We start from the raw sequence: 21,360 nt of genomic DNA, 5'->3' as shown, positions 1-21,360 counted from the left end.
ACGGACGTAACTGGTAGCACAACACATAGCTTTGCTATATTCCATTCCCTATCTCAGACAGTTACATTCCTGACACATTTCCCAGACCAGCAAGACCAACATGCCTCACTTCTAGATCTATTTCTGACAACAGTTCCCGATGATTGTACAACAAATACCCACAGCCCACTCGGGAATGCTGATCACGCTGTGATAATGGTAGAAATCACCCTAAATTCTCACCCTAAAACTGAAGACCCACTACTCAAAACAACAAGGTATTACAAAAAGGCTGACTGGGAAGCTATCAGGGAACTCATCAGAGATGCCCCATGGCAAAATATATTTTCTCTCTCCCAGCTGAACAATGTGCAAATGAGACCACTGAATGGTTAAAAACTGCAATTGATGCACATGTTCCCACACAGAAATTCTATAGCAAACCCCACTCTCCTCAATGGTTGACCTCTGCTTGTGCAGCTGCTATTGATCAAAGGCAGCATGCGTTCCGCAGATTCAACCGACATAAGTCAAGTTCAAACAGACAGAAGTATATGGAAGCCAGAAATAATTGTAAGAGAGTAATAGCGACAACTAAGATTACACTGAAACCACCAGGAAACGCATTGAAGCACAGAAATTAGGAACCCGTGATTTTTGGAAAATCTACAACAGTGTAGTAAATAATAGGCAGTCAACGATTTCCCCACTATCAAACAACCATGAGGTTGCTTGCATGGCAACCGACAAGGCAAATCTGCTTGCTAGTCGGTTTACCTCAAACTCCACACTAGACCCGGCACACCACTCCCTCCCCGACTTTCCTTTGCGGACATATGCCACACTAGACAATTTGAAAATCACCCCTTCTCAGGTGCATGGTATCATAAAAAACCTAGACACCTCAAAAGCATGTGGACCAGATCTCATCCCGGCTGTGCTAATAAAAAAATGGTCTGCTGAGATTGCTCCAGTTGTCTCCAAACTATACAATAAATGCCTTAGAGAATCTTGCTTTCCCGACTGCTGGAAAACCGCTTCTGTGGTACCAGTCTTCAAGAACTCTGGTGAAAGAACTGACCCACTAAATTATTGCCCCATTAGCCTCCTCCCAATTTTCGCCAAAATATTTGAGTCCTTAGTTAATCAAGCCCTAGTCCAACACCTAACAGCTGCTAAACTCCTGACCGACAAACAATATGGATTTAGGCAAGCCCGTTCAACAGCAGATATCTTAACTGTAGCCTCTGAACATATATACCGTTCACTGGACAAAACAGGGGAGGGTAGAGCGGTAGCCCTTGATATATCTAAGGCTTTTGACAGGGTATGGCACGATGGTCTTCTAAGGAAAATTAGATGATATGGTATCACTGGAAGAATACACAATGTAATTAAATCCTTCTTAAGTAAGAGAAAAATCCAAGTTGTCCTCGGCGGTCGTACATCTAAACAATATGATATAAATGCGGGAGTACCTCAGGGGTCTATCCTTGAACATTTATTGTTCCTGATATTCATAAATGACCTCCCTGATAAAATTGTTTTGGAGATGGGTATATTTGCCGATGACACCACCCTCTATAACAGGCATGAGGGGAAAACAAATGAACACATATCCAAGGAAATGGCAGAATCACTAGAGGATGACCTCCAATCTGTAGTGGAATGGGGACAAAAATGGATGGTCACATTCAATGCTGCCAGACTAAGCTTGTTTCCTTCAAACACTAAAAGAAACCTTTTATACCACCAATAGCAATGGCTAAGAATACACTGTCTGAAAGTACTTCCTTTAAACTCCTCGGCCTAACGTTTACAGGGAACATGAACTGGAATATATACATTGAGAGCATTGTCAAGGCTGCTGCAAAGAAGGTGGGCTCTCTACCGTGCCAGAAAATTACTTACGCCTGAAAGTATCCTGTACCTCTATAAGGCCACCATTCGCCCATGTATGGAGTATTGTCATCACATTTGGGCTGGTGCATCTTCTGCTTGTCTCTCACTCCTGGATAGGGTTCAAAAGAGAGTCGCCAACCTGATAGGTCCTGAACTGTCATCTAAGCTTCAGCCTCTGTCCCATTGACAAAATGTTGCATCCCTCTGCCTGTTCTACAAATACTTTAATGGTGGCTGCTCTGACGAACTGCAAGCACTTGTACCTCCCCGACGTGACAAACCCGACAAGCAACTAAGTCCCACCCCTTTACAGTAGAGATCCCTAGGTGTAAGAAAGCCATTTACTCCAATATTTTTTCCCCAGAACTGCAAGTCTTTGGAACTCCCTTCCGGGATACTGCTTTCCCAACTGTACTGATATGCAGAAGTTCAAGTGTAATGTGAACAAACATTTTTCTACTCATCTCCCTTCTTAATGCCCCTGCAAATTGTCCCCGATAGTAGCTCCTACTTCAAAGTGGCACTTGCCTTGTTTGGGGTGAAGATTGTGAAAAAAAAAAAAATAAAAAAAAAAAATAATAAAATAAAAAAAAAAAAATAGAAAAGTTACTAGCCAAACCCACATGATTTTTAGAATATGAAATCTTTGTTCTATGACGAGTAGATACATCATAAAGATTTTTCTGTGTTTTTTTTTTTGATGTGTAATTCTAAATATATACCGAATTTTATGTTGACACTTGAAGGTATAAACATTCGAATTTCTTCAGATGTTTTTTAAACAGCCTTTGTTAAAAAAAAAAAAAAGTATATTGTTTCGTTAAACCTTTTATTGTTTAAATAATCCGACTTTTTCTTTTTAATAAAACGAGCAAAGTTGAAAAAATATTTTTCACTCAGTAGTGAGCTTTGCAAGAGTGTCGGTGAAAGAAATACAATCGTTTGCATTATTTCTAGTCGCCACTTTGAAAAATCACTCGCAAATGCGACTGTTTCACTGAAAATGTAGAGCCTTGCTTCTTCAGATGCATCTCGTCAAACTCAGGAATCTTTCTGTCGGAATTTCAAACAGAACCCTTTATTTAATCCACAACAGTAGTATGCTTTTGTTCCATCAACCATGACTAGGTAGAAATCTTAAGTACTTCACAATTGTATTTTGAGTGTTGTCTACACTAAGGATTGAACCTTCAACCTCTAGAAGATTGTAAATTTTACAACTTAATTTTACAAGTACTTTATCTACTACACCTTGGGTCCTTGCAGACAATTCTAGTACAAATTTTTAGGAGTCTTAAATTAATCAATCCTCATCTGAAAAATTCAGACATGTACAACTAAAGCTCTATCTATAAAGATATTGAGTTTTGTTCAGCTCAGATTTTAACAAGTTGATTTTCATATTTATCCAAATGATACATTACAAACTACTGATGTAGTCTTATTTTTATAAAGAAAATCATTTTGAAGAGATTAATGGGCATTCATAGGCATAACATAAATCTAATAAGTAGGAATTATTTTTGAATCATTTATTCCTGAGACTTTCTTTTTCAATATAACAGCCAAGACATTCACTCCTTAGATACACATAAAATTTGACTTTCTAGTATAAAAATAAGACTACTTGATTAATTTACATGATTTTTGGAATATAATATTTTCATTTTGCCATCATACAGATATTTTGGAATATAATATTTTCATTTTGACATCATACAGCTATTTCTTTATTTTCATTTTTTAAATATAGTGGAAATTATGAACAAGAACCGTCTTTCTTCTAAAAGAGCTGATAAAATGCATTCAACCGAGAAAAAAATATTCATCTCAAAGTTTAAACAGGAAAATGATTAAATTTTAGATGACTTAACATTTGAATTTCAATCACGTTGGCATCCTGTGAAGAGGACTTAACTCTTCCATCAAATTAAAAATCTATTTCTTTTCTCTTTTTACAAATGCATCCATAGAGAATGAATAAACTTTTAAGAAGAAAAGATGTTTATCTTTAATTTTAATCAAATTTAAACTACAAACTGATGAAATTGTACAGGCTGCGAACATTTAAGCAAATCTTAATTGTCTCAGATGTTTGAAATGAAAGCCACACTACAAGTGGATGACATAAATGAACAATGTAAATAAAAAAAAAATGGAGACGAGTAAGGAAAGGAGGAGACAGAAAAGGAACAAATTTATCAATGCTGACCAAATGAGTCACAGGTCGTTTTATATTTATCTAAACATTCATGTTTAAAATTGAAAATTAAAATTCTCATGTCTATTGTACATAATTGTATTGGAAGAGTTTATTATTCAATAGGGGTTTCTACTTTCTTTTTTTCATAGATAATCGATTCACAAAAGAAAACCCTATGGCAAGTAATAAATTTTTCTGGTGCAATTATCATTCAAAGATGATAGTGTTTGAAATATATGGTTAAGTGGCAATTTAGAACTGCTTTAAAGCTTCACCGCTCACTCATTTTTCGAATAAATTTCAAACAATTATTACAGTTTACAGATCACCTTTTCAGCTATATTGTGAAAAAAAAAAATATTTCAATTTTCGTTCAGTAAAACAAAAATTATGAATTTACTAGTGTTCAAAATCGTAAAAATTCGTAAGGAGGTGACTGACGTTTTTTATGACTGGTTTCCATAGCAACCATGTTGCTTCAGCGACTGGTGTCGCTACTAATTCACTGCTGTTGCAAAAAGAGAAGTAACAAGTGAAACAGAGAGAAATGAAAGCAAACGAGTGCTGTACATTGTTATTACATATGTGTATTTTATGTTTATGGGGGAAAAAACATAAGACTGAAATTAAACAAAGAACAAGTGAATTTACTGGGAGCCTGTAAAAATCATGGATTACAATAGAAAAATGCGAGCATGAAGAGTGATATGGTCATGCTTAAACATGGAAAAGTAAAGGACTAGTTGTTAAAACTGGAAAAGAAAAGGACAAGATATTCTAGTAAAAAATATAATAAATTTATAACTTAAAATATTGCAGCATTAAGAATTGATTATATAATGTTAAATTGAATCAGAAAAATTTTTTAAAGTTGGAAAATAGTGAATAAAAAATTGCATTTTTGAAGGACATTATAAGCATAGTTGATATCAATTGTTTGCTTAAAATTTCATGACAAACATTTGTCATGAAAATTCAAAAGGAAAGAAGAAAAAATGTTATAAAGGTGTAGTCCTGCAAGTGTTTCAGAAAAAAAAGTTTTTTTTCTTTTGTTTTAACTAGGGATAGGACATCCTACATTCATCTATTATCTCATACATTACAACAAAGAGATCTTTTTTAGATCCTAACTATCCCTTTAAGTGCCATTCTATGTATCTCTCTTGCACCTTGTTCACCAGGTATATTTGCCAGGTATTTTTTAAAAAAATTTTCATGAAGCTGATTGCTCCTATAATTACTGGAATGATGGAGATCTTCCTAAGATTCCAACTAGTATGATGTCATATGCTAAAAATCTGATAATCTACCTTATTTGCTTGCATATTGAATGTTTCATACAGATGGCGAGGGATAGAGGCAGTAGTAGCAGCAGTGTAAGTGAAGGAGATTAAGGGGATAACATAGATAAATAATGTAAATAAAGAAGATGAAAGAGAAGTAAAAACAAAAAAGAATTGAACAAAAAATGTACAATGCATCAGCATTGATATAATAGACCATATTTCGTGTAGTATTTGTCTAAATATTTACTTCCAATACTTACTTAGAATTAAACCTATTTTCAAAACAAAAAGACAGAAAAATCTTTTAAAAAATTATGATGTGTGTACCCATCAGAGGACAAAAATATCATATTCCAAAAATTACCTACATTGATTGAATAGTTTTTTTTTTAATGAAGTGTTATGAGGGCTTACTCATTCACTTATAATGGACTATGCTAACCATTATATAAACCATGAGGTTAATACTCTTGTGGGGGGAAACTATTGCATTTAATGCAAGACTACAGACTTTTAACTAATCCTGGGAAATACCCCCAACCTTTCTTGTATTTATTCTTTTGGACAATAAACTTTTTCTACCTAAAACCCTGTTGCTTGCGTCTTAAAAACCACTTTCTTAGGGCTACAATACAAAGAAAGTCAAATTTTACGACTAAGCAAGATGTAGGGTTTTGATCTGCCATGCATTATAATAAAGGGAGAGACAATTCAATTTGAACTATTGAGATAAGCCTTGTAATGGTTTCAATTTATTATTAGCAACCGCTTAAAATCATAAAATGATTTTATATATTTATATATCTATATATATAAAACTACTAGATCAATTTACGCGTTTTTTGGAGTATGATATCTTCGTTCCATGACTTGTACATGCATACATCATAAAGATTTTTCTATAATTTAGTTTTTTGCAATAGGTTTAATTGTAAATAAGCACCTTACATTCAAATCGGAAATTAAAATTTCCATCTATATCATGTATTACAATAGAAAAATGCGAGCAAGAAAATAATATGGTTAAGCTTAAACATGGAAAAGTAAAGGACTAGTTAAAATTGGAAAAGAAAAGGACAAGATATTCTAGTAAAAAATATAATAAATTGAAATTGCATTAAAAACATTGATCTTTCATGACAAATGTTTGTCATGAAATTTTCAGCAAACAATTGATATCAACTATGCTTATAATGTTCTTCAAAAATGCAATTTTTTATTCACTATTTTCAACTTTAAAAATTCAAGTCACTTGAAAAAAAAAAAAAAAAACCGGTTGCTTTAATTTGCATTATGAACTGCTAATATTTGCATGAATATATATTGAATTACCGTCCTTTGTGTTACAATCAAAGGAACCACCCTCCCAAGTTTTACTTTCTCTTTGAGAAGGAGTTAGTGTATTGCTAATCACCAAAGCCACACCTACAAAGAAATATCAATAGGGTTGTTCATGCATTTTTTGTAGGCTACAGGGCACTTATCCTAGTGTACTGTCTTTTCAAAGTACATATGACCTTGTGTGAAACCTAGAGAGAAGGTAAATAAAATAGCAAGTTAGAGAGTCAACACATTAGAGATTGTGATGTTAAACTTATATTTTTTAGCTGTCTTTAAACTAAACTAATATGCTCCTTTAAAAAAAAAAATCAAACAAACATTTACCATCAATCTGAAAGCTTAATGTAATGGCAAATTTTAAAAACAAGATTATTTAAATCCATTATTTTTTTGCTAAAAGAGTAATATATTTTTTTATTTATAATTGACAGATCAGAATAAAAACAATAGCAGCAAACATTTTATAAGATGGAATTAAATGAATTCACAAGTCATGATACAGAAATTAGATGAACACGTTCAGGAATTATTAGATGAAATATTTAACACAATTTAACCTATACATTTATGATGTATAACTAGTATTAAAGATCAAGACATATCATTGCAAAAAAAAAACAAAAAAACTGGAAGAATGGGTCAATCAACAACATGCCAAGTATTTTCTGGATGAATTCATCCAGGACTATAGATAAGGAGGGCTCTATAAACTGGCTAAAAAAAAGGATCGCTCCACTGATCAGGAGCGGATTATAACGGCTATCCAAGACCAATACTTTTAAGAAAATGAGTGGTCTCAGCAATGACAACAAGTGTAGGTTCTCCCAGAAAGAAGTAGAGAGTGCGAGTCATCTCACATCCAACTGTAAGGTTCTGCTAAGTGATAGCTACTCATACTATACAAAGCGACACAATGGAGTATATAAATATCTCTACTGGAAAAATCTGTAAAAAGTTGAATATTGAATGTAGCAACAAGTCCTGGGCACATGCACCAAAAAAAAAACAGTTGGAAATAAGTCATATATCATCCACTATGACTATGCAGTCCCTACTGCTACATACCTAGAAAACATAGCTATTAAACCTGACATAGCGATATGGGACAAGAAGATGAAAGAAGCAACCTTTGTTGAAGTTAGTGTCCCCCAATGATGCTGGGTTAAACAGAGCTAAGATGGAAAAGATAATATTTCAAGGTTTTATGTATGGTATAAAAAGAAATTGGAATCTTAGGAAGCTCTCCATCATTCCAGTAATTATAGGGCTAACTTGACTCATGAAAAAGAATTTCAAAAACTACCTGGCAAATATGCTCAGTGAACTAAGTGCAAAAGAGATACAAACAATTGCACTTAAAAGGGATGGTTAGAATCTTAAAAAGATCTCTCGGTTGTAATGTATGAAATAGTGGGTGAATGTCTGGCATCCAATAGGATGTCATCTCCAACTAGAACAGAATTAAAAAAAAAATCTTTTTGAAGGGTTAAAATCTATGTAAATGTTTTGTTTAATTAAAATAGCTTAAAAACTAGAAAAAAAAGTGATCTAACCAAAAGCATAAAATATATATGAAAAAAAAAATCAATTTTTTAAAAGTTTTTAAACATTGACAGGTTCAGAACATTTAAAAGTAATAGTTTCAGATTAATTTTTTTTACCTTGCGTCAACTGAAAGTAAGGAGCCAAGGTTTTTCTATAGCAAGGCTGCCTGAAGATCGAACGGTCAGGGATGTTGCCAAGTAAAAGTTCAACAGTAATAGCAAGTTTGTGTACCTAAAAAGGAAAAAATAAAGTGCATCAATAAATAAAAACTATATATCAAACTTTCAACAAAAATAGTAAGATAACAAGAGCAATACATAGCAACTAGAAAAATGCTATGAATAAAAAAACAAAAATAATTTTTGGAAAAAATGATTAGTCCTGTTTGAATTTCAGTTGCTTGATAAAAAAACAACTTATATTTGTTTTCCAAAGGTAAAACAGAACTAACAAAAGAAACTTGGCATTGTTTAAAAGCAATAAGATGAAGACAATTTATTTAATTAGATTATTTTTTTGCATACGTCCTATTATGAAGAAAAAAAAAACAATCATCTCAGAAAAACAAAGACATATATATATATATATATATATATATATATATATATATATATATATATATATAAAAATCTGGTATTTTTTTTAGCGATATTAACAGTTTTGGGGCATTGTTTTTTGTATTTTGCTACTTTAGTGATAATGGAATTATCTGCCCTTAGTTTTGCATATGACCGTGTCACCGGGATGTTTTTTTATTTAAATATTTTTACATGCATAAAGTTATCCATGGACACGCATGTTTCTGGCTATTAGTCGTTATCAGCATGTCTAAAGATTTTGGCAAGGATCGAACCCATGATGTGTGTGTGTGTGTGTGTGCATGCATGTGTGTATACACACACATACACCATAAGTTAGTTATCATTCCCAACATCATAAATAGAAATCAAGCAAGAAAAACTTTCCCCAATCAGACAATACCATATCCAACACAAATCATGAAATACATAGACTGCAAGCCCTAAACTCAAGTTTTGTTCTCCTTTGAGCTCGTCAGTAGGACACATCTAAACTCAAGAGTCACCTGCACATGAGGCGAGTACTCTATCACCTGAGCCATCAAACCACATACAAGACAGTCTATTAATAAACACAGATCATAAACACTGCAGAGAGTACCCAATTGTGAGATGTACCTACTCTTCTCAACAAGGAGTGTAGTCAATAATGATGGGACGATTCCAATATTTTTCCTAATTCCGATACAATTACTGATTCCGTACAAAATTCCCAATTCCGATACAATTACAGATTCCGATTCTTTATAAATCTCTAAATATTTTACTATACAGTTGTTATTTTGTTCCGATTACAGTAAAAACACATCTTAAATGCGCATGTATTTTCTCAAACGTAAAAACACACATTTGTGAGGGGGTGATCTAGAGATTTTAGTCTTACTGGAAGTTTTAATCAATAAATATTTATTTTATTATTACTACAAGCAGTGGAAAATGTTTTTTATAAAAATAAAATAAAATAAAATAGATAATTAAAGGAATCGGTTTTGGCATCTGAAAATAGGTTCAAATTTCCCCAATTCAGATACCGATACCCCCCCCCCCAAAAAAAAATTCCCGATTCTGATTAATCGTCCCAACACTAGTAGTCATCCAACTACAAAGAATGCAGCCAATGTCTTACAAGTAGAATTTTATACATGCTAGAACGATGCCATCTGACAAGAGAACTCGGTGAGAAAATTATCAGATTTATATATATATATATATATATATATTTATATATATATATATATATATATATATATATATATATATATATATATATATATATATATTAGATAGGTAAATACTGTTGTTAAAAGTAACAGATGCTCACTGTTACTATTTGAGAGATAACAGTTAAAAATAATGCTGAATGATAAATTTATAACAATATAAAAATTATAAAATGTGCCACATATTTGTTAAGCTATTTACATTTCACCCTGAAGAGGTCCTCAAGCTGCAAAAGGTGAAAATTTGTTTTTAATTTTTAGTCTGAGGAATGCTTTCATGTGAAACTTGAACAGCTTAGTGAACGCACACGTCTTTTAATGATCAGTTTATAAACACATTCAAATTTTTTTTAATATTTTGTAAATATTACATATTTTTTAATACGCAGTGATATTTTTCAAATCCAGATAAATTTATTAATTTGATTAAAGATTGATGTCATCTTTACACATTCAATCTTACTTCATGAAATCATTTAGAACCTTGCTAATTCTTATCACTTGAAATTTTAATTGGTTTAAGTCACATAATTTTAAAACTATTTATAGTGTTATTTCTCTTGATTATTTAAATTAAACTTTTTTTTTTAACTTTTCTCAATATAATTAGATTGAAATAATACACCAAACATTGATAATTCTTATACTGTAAAACACTCATTACTAAAGCAGCCATTTAATCAAACATTCCATAACAATTAATTTGGATTTTGACAAACAACAATTGCTTATCATTTTTATTCTGCCTCATTCAAAATTAAGTATAAGGATGACTTACAGTCTGTTTGAATCCGACCGCGGTGTGCTGGGGAGCTTTCCTAATTGCTTGGGTGAGTTTCTTATGGGCATCTGTGTATTCTAATTGCGCAGCTTTTATTCGGCCTGGAATTAAAAAAAAAAAAAAAAAAAAAAAAAAAAAGTATTTCAAAAATTAAACACATATAAGTGATTATCAGAAAACGTTTTAACGAATTCTGATAGTTTAGATCTTGAAATTTAAAAAGGATCCTATTCGAAAATTGTTTTTTTTTGTTTTTTTGTTTTTTTTAAATGAAAATACGAGACTCATTGTCATTTTTTTTTTTTTTTTTTTTACAAAGGCATCACCACATTATCAAGGCCCAGAGGCCACTCAAGGATAAGAGTTAAAGAGTGTACAGTAGAAGTTGGTCAATATAGTAATCATTAGTAATGAAAATTTGGTAAATTTAATAACTTATATTGAACGGCTCATCAAGAACGTATTTACCTTAGACTTGAACACAACCATATTGTAGTCAGCCGAAAAGCAAGAAAACGGAAGACAATTCCACAGGCGTGCAGTTCTAAGAAAGAAGCTTTGTTCATGGAATCTATGTTTAGGTTTAGGCACAGATAAAGAGTGGGGGAAATTATTGATAGTGTTTACAGCTAGACGAGTGTTTCTTGTGAAAGTTTGGCGAGGGGGGACCATAGATTGAAGCTCAGTTGAACACTTTCCATGAAAATAACGATACATCAGAGACAAACTCGCAACATCTCTTCTGTGAGATAGAGGTTGTAAGGAGGAGAAAAGGACATCTCCTACGAGGCTACGAAGTCTATTTTGAACTCTATCAAGGCAGGACAAGTCCTTTCTAGCAGCTCCTGCCCAGATGTGGCAACAGTATTCCATCCTTGGACGTACCTGGCTCTTATATAGATAGAGAATAGCATCAGCAGTGAGATATCTACTGGATCGATAGAAAGATCCCACCATTTTTCCAGCGGCCTTGGCAACAGATTTGATATACGTGTTCCATTTAAGATCAGGAGTAATGGTCAAGCCCAGAAGCTTGTCAAAACTTGAGGCCTCCTGAAGACGAGAGCCATTCATTTCAATTGATGACAAATGTGGATTAAAATGTTGATGATGTAAAGAGAGAAGCTTGGTTTTAGATGCATTAAAAGTAACCAGCCACTCCTTTCCCCATTGTACTACATGCTCAAGATCAGAGGAGAGAGAATTGGAGAGTACTTGCTCATTCAAACTGACCCATTAGCAGGAATACACGTGTAAATTACACAATTTGTGTAAAAGTTAATATCGCACACAAACTGAGAACCATTATGATAGAAAAATCAAAAAGATGAAGTTAAATTGTCAAATTAAAATGATGGCTTGGTAAATGCAACATATGTGCTATGCCCATATTCCATATTTACAGCATGAAATAACCTTTCACAAATTCACAGTTAAAGGGAAATAATCCTTACCAATCCAATCCTCCTAACACTCACATCTGAGTTTGTCTAACAAAGTGCATTACTATAAAACTGGAGAGTTTGAATTACCTTCTAGACACAATCCTCGAATGTCTCCAGTCTCTGTACAAGGGTTTGTCAGGACTACTTGACATGAAAATACTCCACCCTACAAGTAAACTCTGACCAAATATTCCAAATAACATAATATTTGAAGCGTAAATAAGTTCCCCTTGACACAGCTATATACTCATTCATACAAAGAATGCTGCACCTTCTTTTAGTGATATTACCTCAAGTGGAAAAAATGAAAATGGAAACGGCACTAACACTATGTTGGTCTATGTTAAATCGGCTCCCTCCAAAGGAGGAAGTTCCATGTGAGTATGAAATTCACAAGGGGTCCCTAGTCACATGTATATCCTCATTAAGGGAGATGACAGTGTTAAGTTTTTGAAAATCTTGTAGGGAGGTGTCGACGTCCTCCTACATGCAGCACCTTGAATTCCCAAATTGGTCACTCGGGCTCAATGTTGCTTAACTTCGGTGATCTGACAGGAACCAGTATGCCAACATGATTATGCCATATATATCACCTCAAGTAACAATATTTAGCTGGATACTCCTAGATCAATTCTTGTTCTAGAATCCAGTAAAACCAAGAGATCACAAGAAAGATATACAATAACATAGTTAATAGGGCAGAGGAAAATTAATATTCTTCGCTAATTCAATGGTTGAGAAATAAAGCACAACTTTCATAGAATTTTCAAGACTTTACACGGAAGTCTATTTTTTTTCTACTCTAATAGCGGCTTTTTTTTTTTTAAAGTACAAGTTTAGCCAATTCGATAGTGATCATTTGTGCATCCTTCTTTGTCGCTTCTAGCACAGACAGGTACGCCAGGTAATATAAAAGACAAAAAAAAAAGTCTTGAGCCTCTGGAATAGCATAGGCCATCCATAATTTTTGTAGATGCTTTTGTCACGAGGAGTTCTTTTTTTCGGGTGAGGGTGCTGGCCCCATGCCCAATCTTTCCAGAAGGTACATACAGCGCCTAGCCTTCCCAAATGGTCACCAATCTGGTACTGGCCAGGACCAACGTTGCTTAACTTTGGTGATCTGAAAAAAAACCAGTGTGTCAGCGTAATTGTGCTGTACTTTAATATATAAGAATATGTATTGAAAAGAATTAAATCAAGATACTCACCTAGATAATAAAGGAATCTGGCTAGTTCATTATTAGAAGCTGCACCATCTGGAAACGTAGATTTGAGGACAAGCTTGCCAGCTTGTTCAATCAGGTTGAAATGTAAATAGTTACGCAACAAAAGATTCAGAAGAACCGCTTGACCTTCAAAATCTGACCTCAATGTTGCTGTGCGAAGACGAGCATGGAGAAAACTGAAAATGAAAACAAAATTAATCAATAACAAGAAAAAAAAGTTAAATAAAATTCAAAATATAAAAAATTTGTTTTTCTTTTAATCTATGATATCATCATCATGATATTTAGTTTCAGCTTTAGGTTTTACATGTTGACGTGTATTAGACAGCTTTTAGAAATTGATAGCCAAACTAACTCATTGTTGGAACTAATTTAATTGAAGAAAAATTTTTATAGGCCAGATGCCCTTCCTGATGTCAACTTAATAGTGTGATGGGAACCTGTATTTTCATCATATCTGTTATATAAATCTCACGTGTGTTTAAATGTATGCATGTCTGCCTAAAACTTTTGACAGAGGCGACCAATTTTCACAAGACCGATATCGTTTTGAAGTTCGACCTTTCAGACGATAAATACTGAAAAATTGACTAAAAACATTAATTCCTTCACCCTCAACTGGGCACTTTTCTACAAGGACGGGGTCACTTTTTTTGCCGATATTTTCGAAAGTCATTCCCTCTTTTCGATTGACTAGCCTTAATTTAAACCTTCACCACTTCCAGTTTGGCGATGGACACAACGGCAAAGACGTCACATTTTTTTTTCATGTTCTTTTCCTTCTTCATGGTAAGAGTTCGAGCCTGCCTGCCTGATACCATTTTTTTTTTGCTCAACACACACACACCTCCAAATACCCGGGAAACACCGGACACAGGCTAGATGAGGAAAGAGCAATTTGCCTACTCTTGAAAATATTGAATCATTTAATTAAATTTGGTCATCTATTAGAGAAAAGAAAAAAAATCATAATTCTTTGTATTGTGTGTCCAGCTAAAAGTGAGATACTACACAAGATACATTGACAAACTTTACATTATCAAATTCCCCAACCTGACTAGGATAAAAAAAGAAATGCTGTAATATTTATTCCATTAGAGATGGGGGTATTTTTTCTAGAGTAGCTATTTCAAAGAAACACTGAAATTAGGTCAGTCAGTCAACTTCTTTTTCTTTTTATTATATTGAACCAGTTGCCGGAGGGAGGGGGCAGTCAAAGAGAGAAAGAAAGAGCTTTTAAAGGAAAGATGTTTGATACTTCTAAAACTCTTCTCTTTTGTTATCCATGCCCAGAGCAACACTAGGTAGCACATCTAGTCTTATAAAAATTTATGAAGGGTAAGTTTGTATTTCTCACAAGAAGCTGAAGGATATTGTAATACTTCTTAATTCATATTACTTCTGTTTTGTTTTATTACTATAATAAAATCAAAATTACTAGAGACATTTTTTAAAATAAAACAAATAAATTGCAAATGGTTTAAGGCAAAATTTGAACACCTATTATAAATGAATGATTAAATAAAAGTTGTGATTTTAACAAAAGTCAGTGAGAGATTGTGAGTTTCATATCTATTAATGTAGGAAGCCAGTTCAACCCGTCTAAGGCAAGTACCGGTGCAGTACAAATACGGTAAATGAGGACAATAGTTACTAATTAATTTACTGAAAAATCTTGTTGCTTTCTGATATATCAAACTTTTCAAGTTATGTAATGCCAAATTCAGCATTTTGGTAAAAATTCTAAATATCTTTTATGTCTTCCTGAACCATCAATGGCTACGTACCTGTTACATCTATAGGAAATCTTCTATCTCAGGAGATAATGACATGCGCCTTGGTATGTTCAATTTATTTATTTATTTTTTTTTTTAGCTGCCTTCAAACTAAACTTATGCTTTTTTTTTTTTTTTTTTTTTTTTTTTTTTTAATCATCAAGGAAACATTTATCCTCGATCTGAAAGCTTAATGTAATGACACATTTAAAAATAATTGTCTTTGGGCATCTTCAAGCGTGACTCTGGAGCCCTATTCGGGAATGGCACAGGAAGGAAGATATGCTAGGATCTGCTGCCTTTTGGTGCTGCTTTCTGTGTCATTCCCTATTTCCAGCATCAGGTTTCTGTTGTCTTCTCTCCCCACGGCCTGCCATACAGTATCTGCAGGTGCCGCGGTCATTTGCCAGCTACTCCCAGCTGCCCAGGTAAATGCCCCAGTCAGTTTTGGGTCGCGTTTGCATATGTCCTTATAAAGGAAAGCTGGGCAACATCTGTTTTTGTTACATATAATTTATCAACTGGTACTGGCTTTTACAAGGATTGCAAAGTTAGAATACATTGTGACATCATGAAAAACCCTCTCTTAAGTATTTACATCATTCCATTCCTCTCATCATTTAAAACATTGATATAATGGTGAAGGTAGCATAAGATAACAGAATTTTAAAAGTAATAAATAGATTTTAAAAACAAAACTATCAACAAATGACAATGTTTATTTAGAGTTTGTTTCTGTTGTTTTTGTTTTTAACATCTCAAAAGATTACATTTTGATTTTATCACGCAAAAAAAATTTTTTTTTTTAATTAAACAAGGAAATATAAAAAAAGAACTGAATAACATTTCTTAGGTGCATTTTAAAAAATAGTGTGTATGAAATTGTAAATTTTAAAGTAAAAAAAAAAAAAAAAAAAGATTTCTTATTCAGGATTTTCAGAAACATTACTGAACTAGACATTTTAGCTTGTTAAAAAACAGTCAAAAGTTATAGCCCACTGACTTAGAATGAGTGCTTTATGCCAAATTGATGGCTGAATATGGTTAAATTTGTGCTCATTTTTATATTAAATGTTAATGCATATTAATGTTTATTATAATTGTTCGTCAACAGATAGCATAATACTTAGTTCGCTGTATCTTATAACAAAGGTTCATACAAAATTTAAGCCAGATTGGTTTGATAGTTTCTGAGAAAAAGGGGAATGAACAGACAGACTAGAAGAAATACAATATAGATATTCCAAAAAGCAATAGACGTTAATTATAAATATATAGCTTTTCGAGAAACGTTACTTTTTGAAAATGTTTTTATTTCTCTCTGTCCATGTTAGAAAGATAATTATCTATAAAAAAAAAAAAAAAATTAAAAAAAAAGAGAAAAACTCTTATAAAGTTATGGTGATGCATTCTGGTTTCTTAAGAATGGCTTACCTGCGAATTCTGTCAAGTTGGTTGGTTAGCTCATAAGCTCTTGAATAATAAAAGTAACATTTTGCTGCAAGCATATCCAATGTGCGACGATTCTGAGACGTAATTTTAGTCATTAACAAATCAACACATTTAACACCCTGCAAAGATAAATTTTTTTAAAATAGTAAATATGCACTATTTGGTAAGTAATTCATAATTGGAAAAGTAAACAAAAGGTGTTATATATATATATATATATATATATATATATATATCTGTAGAAATATATTTTTCTTATTATATATCAATCCTTATATAACAAGCTCAATGGTAATACAGAGCAATATATAGAATAAATGACAAAAATTTATATTCCAAAATACATGATGTTGACAATTTTTATATTTTATTCCTTTACATCAATTGATCCTCACAGTTCTTGACAGTGTCCGTTTCGTAGCACAAAATCAATCACTTAATAATTATATCAATCAGTGAATCTATTATGCCCTTAACTCATCAAAAGAAATAGCAACAATCAATCCACCAAAAGGAATTAAAATGTGATATGACATGGTGAGAATCCGAAAATTTGGAAGAGAAGCTGCAGTTACCTTTATATTTTACCATTACGCCATCTTGGATTTTAATCAAAGTCCTTGAATCCCACTCTTTTTTTTTTTTCTGTCATTTATTCTATATATATATATTTCTGAAGAAATATATTTTCTTATAATATATAGCAATCCTTATTTAAGAAGCTCAATGTAATTACAGAGCAATATAGAGAATAAATGACAAACTATATTCCAAAATTCATGATGTTGATCATCTTATAATTTATTCCTTTAATTCAGTTATTTTTACAATTTTTGACAGTATCTGTTTTGTAGCGCAAAATCAATTAATTATTATATCAATCAGTGAATCTATTATGCCCTTAACTCATCAGAAGAAATAGCAACAATCAATCTGTCAAAAGGAAATGAAGTGTGATTTGACATGATTAAAATCTGAAAATTGGAAGAGAAGCTGCATACACCTTTAATGTGTTTCCATTATGTCGTTTTGGATTTATATATATATATATATATACACACACAAAAAAAAAGAAGGTAAATAGACCCCCTCCGAAATAATTTATACATGTCTAAAGTTTCTGCTTCCTTCACCAACAGCCAACACTTAGAACTATAAAGCAATAATAAAAGTTTAAAATATATCATATATCACCATTTAAGTTTAAGACCGGTCAAAGAAGCATTAGAATTCTCAAAGTTTCAGAGACGCCATATTATAGGTTAATCTAAAGGTGGACTTAATCATCAAATCACCACAAACATTGGGATTCAGTTTTCATACTGTTAACTGAGTGATTGTCCAACTTATCAGCAAGGGAAAATCATCAATATTATCTTGCCTAGGTCAATAAGAACTCTGACAGCAATCTTCATTATTAATGAATGGTGTCTATATTTGTGTGCATCTATGCCTATATCTGTACATACATATGTATGTGTGTGTATATATTTATATATATATTTAAAGGTTATGAGGGTTTTTTGAAGCATGTTACTTTTTGTATTTAATATTTTTATTCTTATTTTTTTATATTTCAAGCAGCCCTCCGCTTTTAGTCACAAAAAAGTATTGAATATAAAAAAAAAAAAAAAAATATTAAATACAAAAAGGAACATTGTTTCCATGCTTCAAATAACCCTCGTAACCCTTAAATCATTATCCTAGAAGTATATGTGGACTTTTAACATATATAAGAGCAAATAGTTAATAAAATATGCTAAAAAACACTTTGAAAAAGAGTTAAAAACATATTTAATTTGAAAAGGAAACACTAAATAAGTGGATAGCCCTTAATCTGCAGAGTTTCGAAGAAATACTTTCCTTCTCATCAAAGGGTAGGAATTAGCAAAATGCGGGATCGGATTTTGCTTGCAAAAGTATTTGATGAAACTGCAAGTAAATCAACAATCTTACTTGATAACAAAAAGTGAAGCAGAGGGAATAGGGTGAAGAAAAAGGTAATTTCACGTGAATGGATAGTCTGGTGAAAGGTAAAGTATCCAATAATGGTAAAATCCAAAAATTTAATCCAAGAAAGTTAAATTTCCATTCGCACAAGTAAAATCCAAGGAAATCGCGTAATTGGAAGATGGTCCAAAATAATCCAAGAGGCCGAAATCCGTGAATAGGGGATGGCGATTGTTGTTACCCTGCTTGCCTTCATTATCATCTCAACTAATCTGTGGCACAGAGCGGTCCCAATCAGCCTGTAAACAGATTTCAGGTTGTTGGTAATCATCCTATATGCCTTGTTGAGCTTGATGTCAACCTTTGCAGCATGAGCAGAATGATTGCATGCTGCTGTGCAGTATTCTGCAATCAAGTAGCACTGTGCTAATGCTGGCAGGTGTAGCATCTGTGCATCGGTTTATCAAAAGATTAGATTAGATTACACATCACGATGTTTAGCCACCATTTTTTTTTTACATGACTTATAATTTTAACATTATGTTCTAATTCCCATGTCTAGTGTTCAAGATTAAGTTCACTAATCTATATGAGATCTTATTAATCTTATACATTCTTACAATAACATTTGCATAAATTTATTTGAATAAAATGTCAAAATTATTCCAAGAAAAAAAAAACATTTGACAAAATGATTAGATTTTAATTTATCTTTAAAAAGAAAAAAAAAAATTATCCAAAATTATGTTCATATTCTGCATTTTTTTTTCTTTTGAATTCTGTTTAATTTGTACAAGTCACCCCACCATCAGTGAATGTGGAACAGTGTGTATTCATGCTTCCAGTTCTGAAGCTCATATATATTTCTTGCAATTATTTTAAATTTTTACATTATAAATGAACTACGAATATATTCTATTAAAAATTACAGAGAGAAATGTTACATTTTTCGAAAATATCAATTAAGCATTGAATTTTTAACGTCAACCTTTTTCTTTCTAATATTTATTTACATTTTAACCATTAACATCATAAATCTCTCGTACTTGAACTTCGGGACAAGATCGAAGTGTAGTATCTGTTCTTCAGATGCTGTACTTCAATTTTTTGTTCTCTATCAGTGGAGGAGAAATCCTTCACGGCTGAGACAATTTTTATTTTTGTTCCTTTTCTCCACGTTAAAAAACGACCCTGGCGTCTAACTCTGTCCCGTGGGGAGGCATTGTAAATAGGAACATCATAAATCTCTTTTCGGATCAAGGGAGGTAACTTTTATAGCTAAATAGTTTCTTGATTTTGAAATTGCACATTTTCAAGGAAGATAACTTTTGAATAAATTATCTCCCATTTACTTACTGTCCTTTCGGGTAAAAAAAATAAAAATAATATATAATACTAGACGACCCGTTGGGTCAGTATGTTATATTAGCTATGGAGTTCATGTATGAGCGTGACACTTATGACGTAAAGAAAATAGGGGTGCTTTTGACATAACAGAAACATTTCTATGAAAGTATATTAAAATGAAAAGAGAATATAGATAGATTTCTATGAGTCGTTCTGTTTATTATAATTTATTATTTTTGAAAAAAAAAAAAAAAATTTACAGTTACTGAATTATAAGTAGTTGGCTATACTTCTAGGTAAGTGTGCACTGAACAGATACCATAATACTTATTATATTATTGAAATTTTGGTGGGGTTTTTTGTTTTTTTTTTTACATCGTTCATTTCTGTATTAAGTTTAAGTTATTTTAAACCCCACTCTTCCCATGTTAAATAATAATTTCGAAATAATAACGTTAATATTTCAGTGCGCAGGTCATGCGCGCATGCGCAACCGATGTTGTAAACTGGAAAGTGGGTTACATACATCGTTACAAGGTCATTTGAGTTTTATAATTATATAGATTTGGAATTCCAATTTTTTTTTTTTTTTTTTAATGTGAACGGTTATTTAAAAGCTTTTTTCTAAATTCTAAACATAAAGCATGCACACTATCTAATACATACTGATTTATTACAGTAACACTTTCTCCAACTTTAAAAGGATCACTTTCTTTGGAGAAATTCAGGTTTATTATTCATTTATATTAGAAATATTATTTTATAAGGTTGGATTTGTCTTGAATGATAAATCAACCCTTTTTGTGTACAAGTTAGAAAAGCATCCAAGGCATGAAAATTGTTAAACAAAATGTTTTTACTATAGGTTTTAAAAATAAAGGTACAAGATTCAATTTGAAATTTATTTATCTTCAAAGTGCACTTTTATAAATTTTACAAAGTAAGGTATAAAAATTTAATTCAAATTGAATCAAAAAATTACCATGGATTTATTTTATGTAATGTACATTGTTACACTTTTCTTTTTTTTTTAAATCATTGAAAATTTATATCTATATCATTAATTACTAGATGAAAGATAATGTTTTTAAATTGCACCAAAATGTACATTACATAAAATAAATCCAAGGTAATTTTTTGATTCAATTCAAATTAAATTTTTATACCTTACTTTGTAAAATTTATAAAGGTGCACTTTGAAGATAAATAAATTTCAAATTGAATCTTGTACCTTTATTTTTAAAGCCTATAGTAAAAACATTTTGTTTAACAATTTTCATGCCTTGGATGAAATGCTTTTCTAACTTGTATCTTATCTTTTTAAGATTAT

General features: G+C 32.0%; 1 protein-coding gene across 1 annotated transcript in view; it reads right to left on the bottom strand.

Annotated features, from left to right (window-relative positions):
• The window catches only part of LOC145258199 (26S proteasome non-ATPase regulatory subunit 3-like), a 497,578-nt gene that overhangs the window by 393,054 nt on the left and 83,164 nt on the right, over positions 1 to 21,360 (bottom strand). The window contains exons 4-7 of the mRNA XM_080116096.1: positions 16,716 to 16,852; positions 13,489 to 13,682; positions 10,833 to 10,936; positions 8,373 to 8,487 (exon numbers count right to left, since the gene is read on the bottom strand). Of these exons, the coding sequence (XP_079972222.1) occupies positions 8,373 to 8,487; positions 10,833 to 10,936; positions 13,489 to 13,682; positions 16,716 to 16,852 (550 nt within the window). The remainder of the gene's footprint in view (positions 1 to 8,372; positions 8,488 to 10,832; positions 10,937 to 13,488; positions 13,683 to 16,715; positions 16,853 to 21,360) is intronic.

The sequence above is a fragment of the Euprymna scolopes genome, chromosome 33 (genome assembly GCF_053919585.1).
Source record: "Euprymna scolopes isolate OS-2025 chromosome 33, ASM5391958v1, whole genome shotgun sequence".
NCBI classification, from domain to species: Eukaryota; Metazoa; Mollusca; class Cephalopoda; order Sepiida; family Sepiolidae; genus Euprymna; species Euprymna scolopes.
Note: the sequence above shows the minus strand (reverse complement) of the source record. Positions and strands in the feature narration are given on the sequence as shown.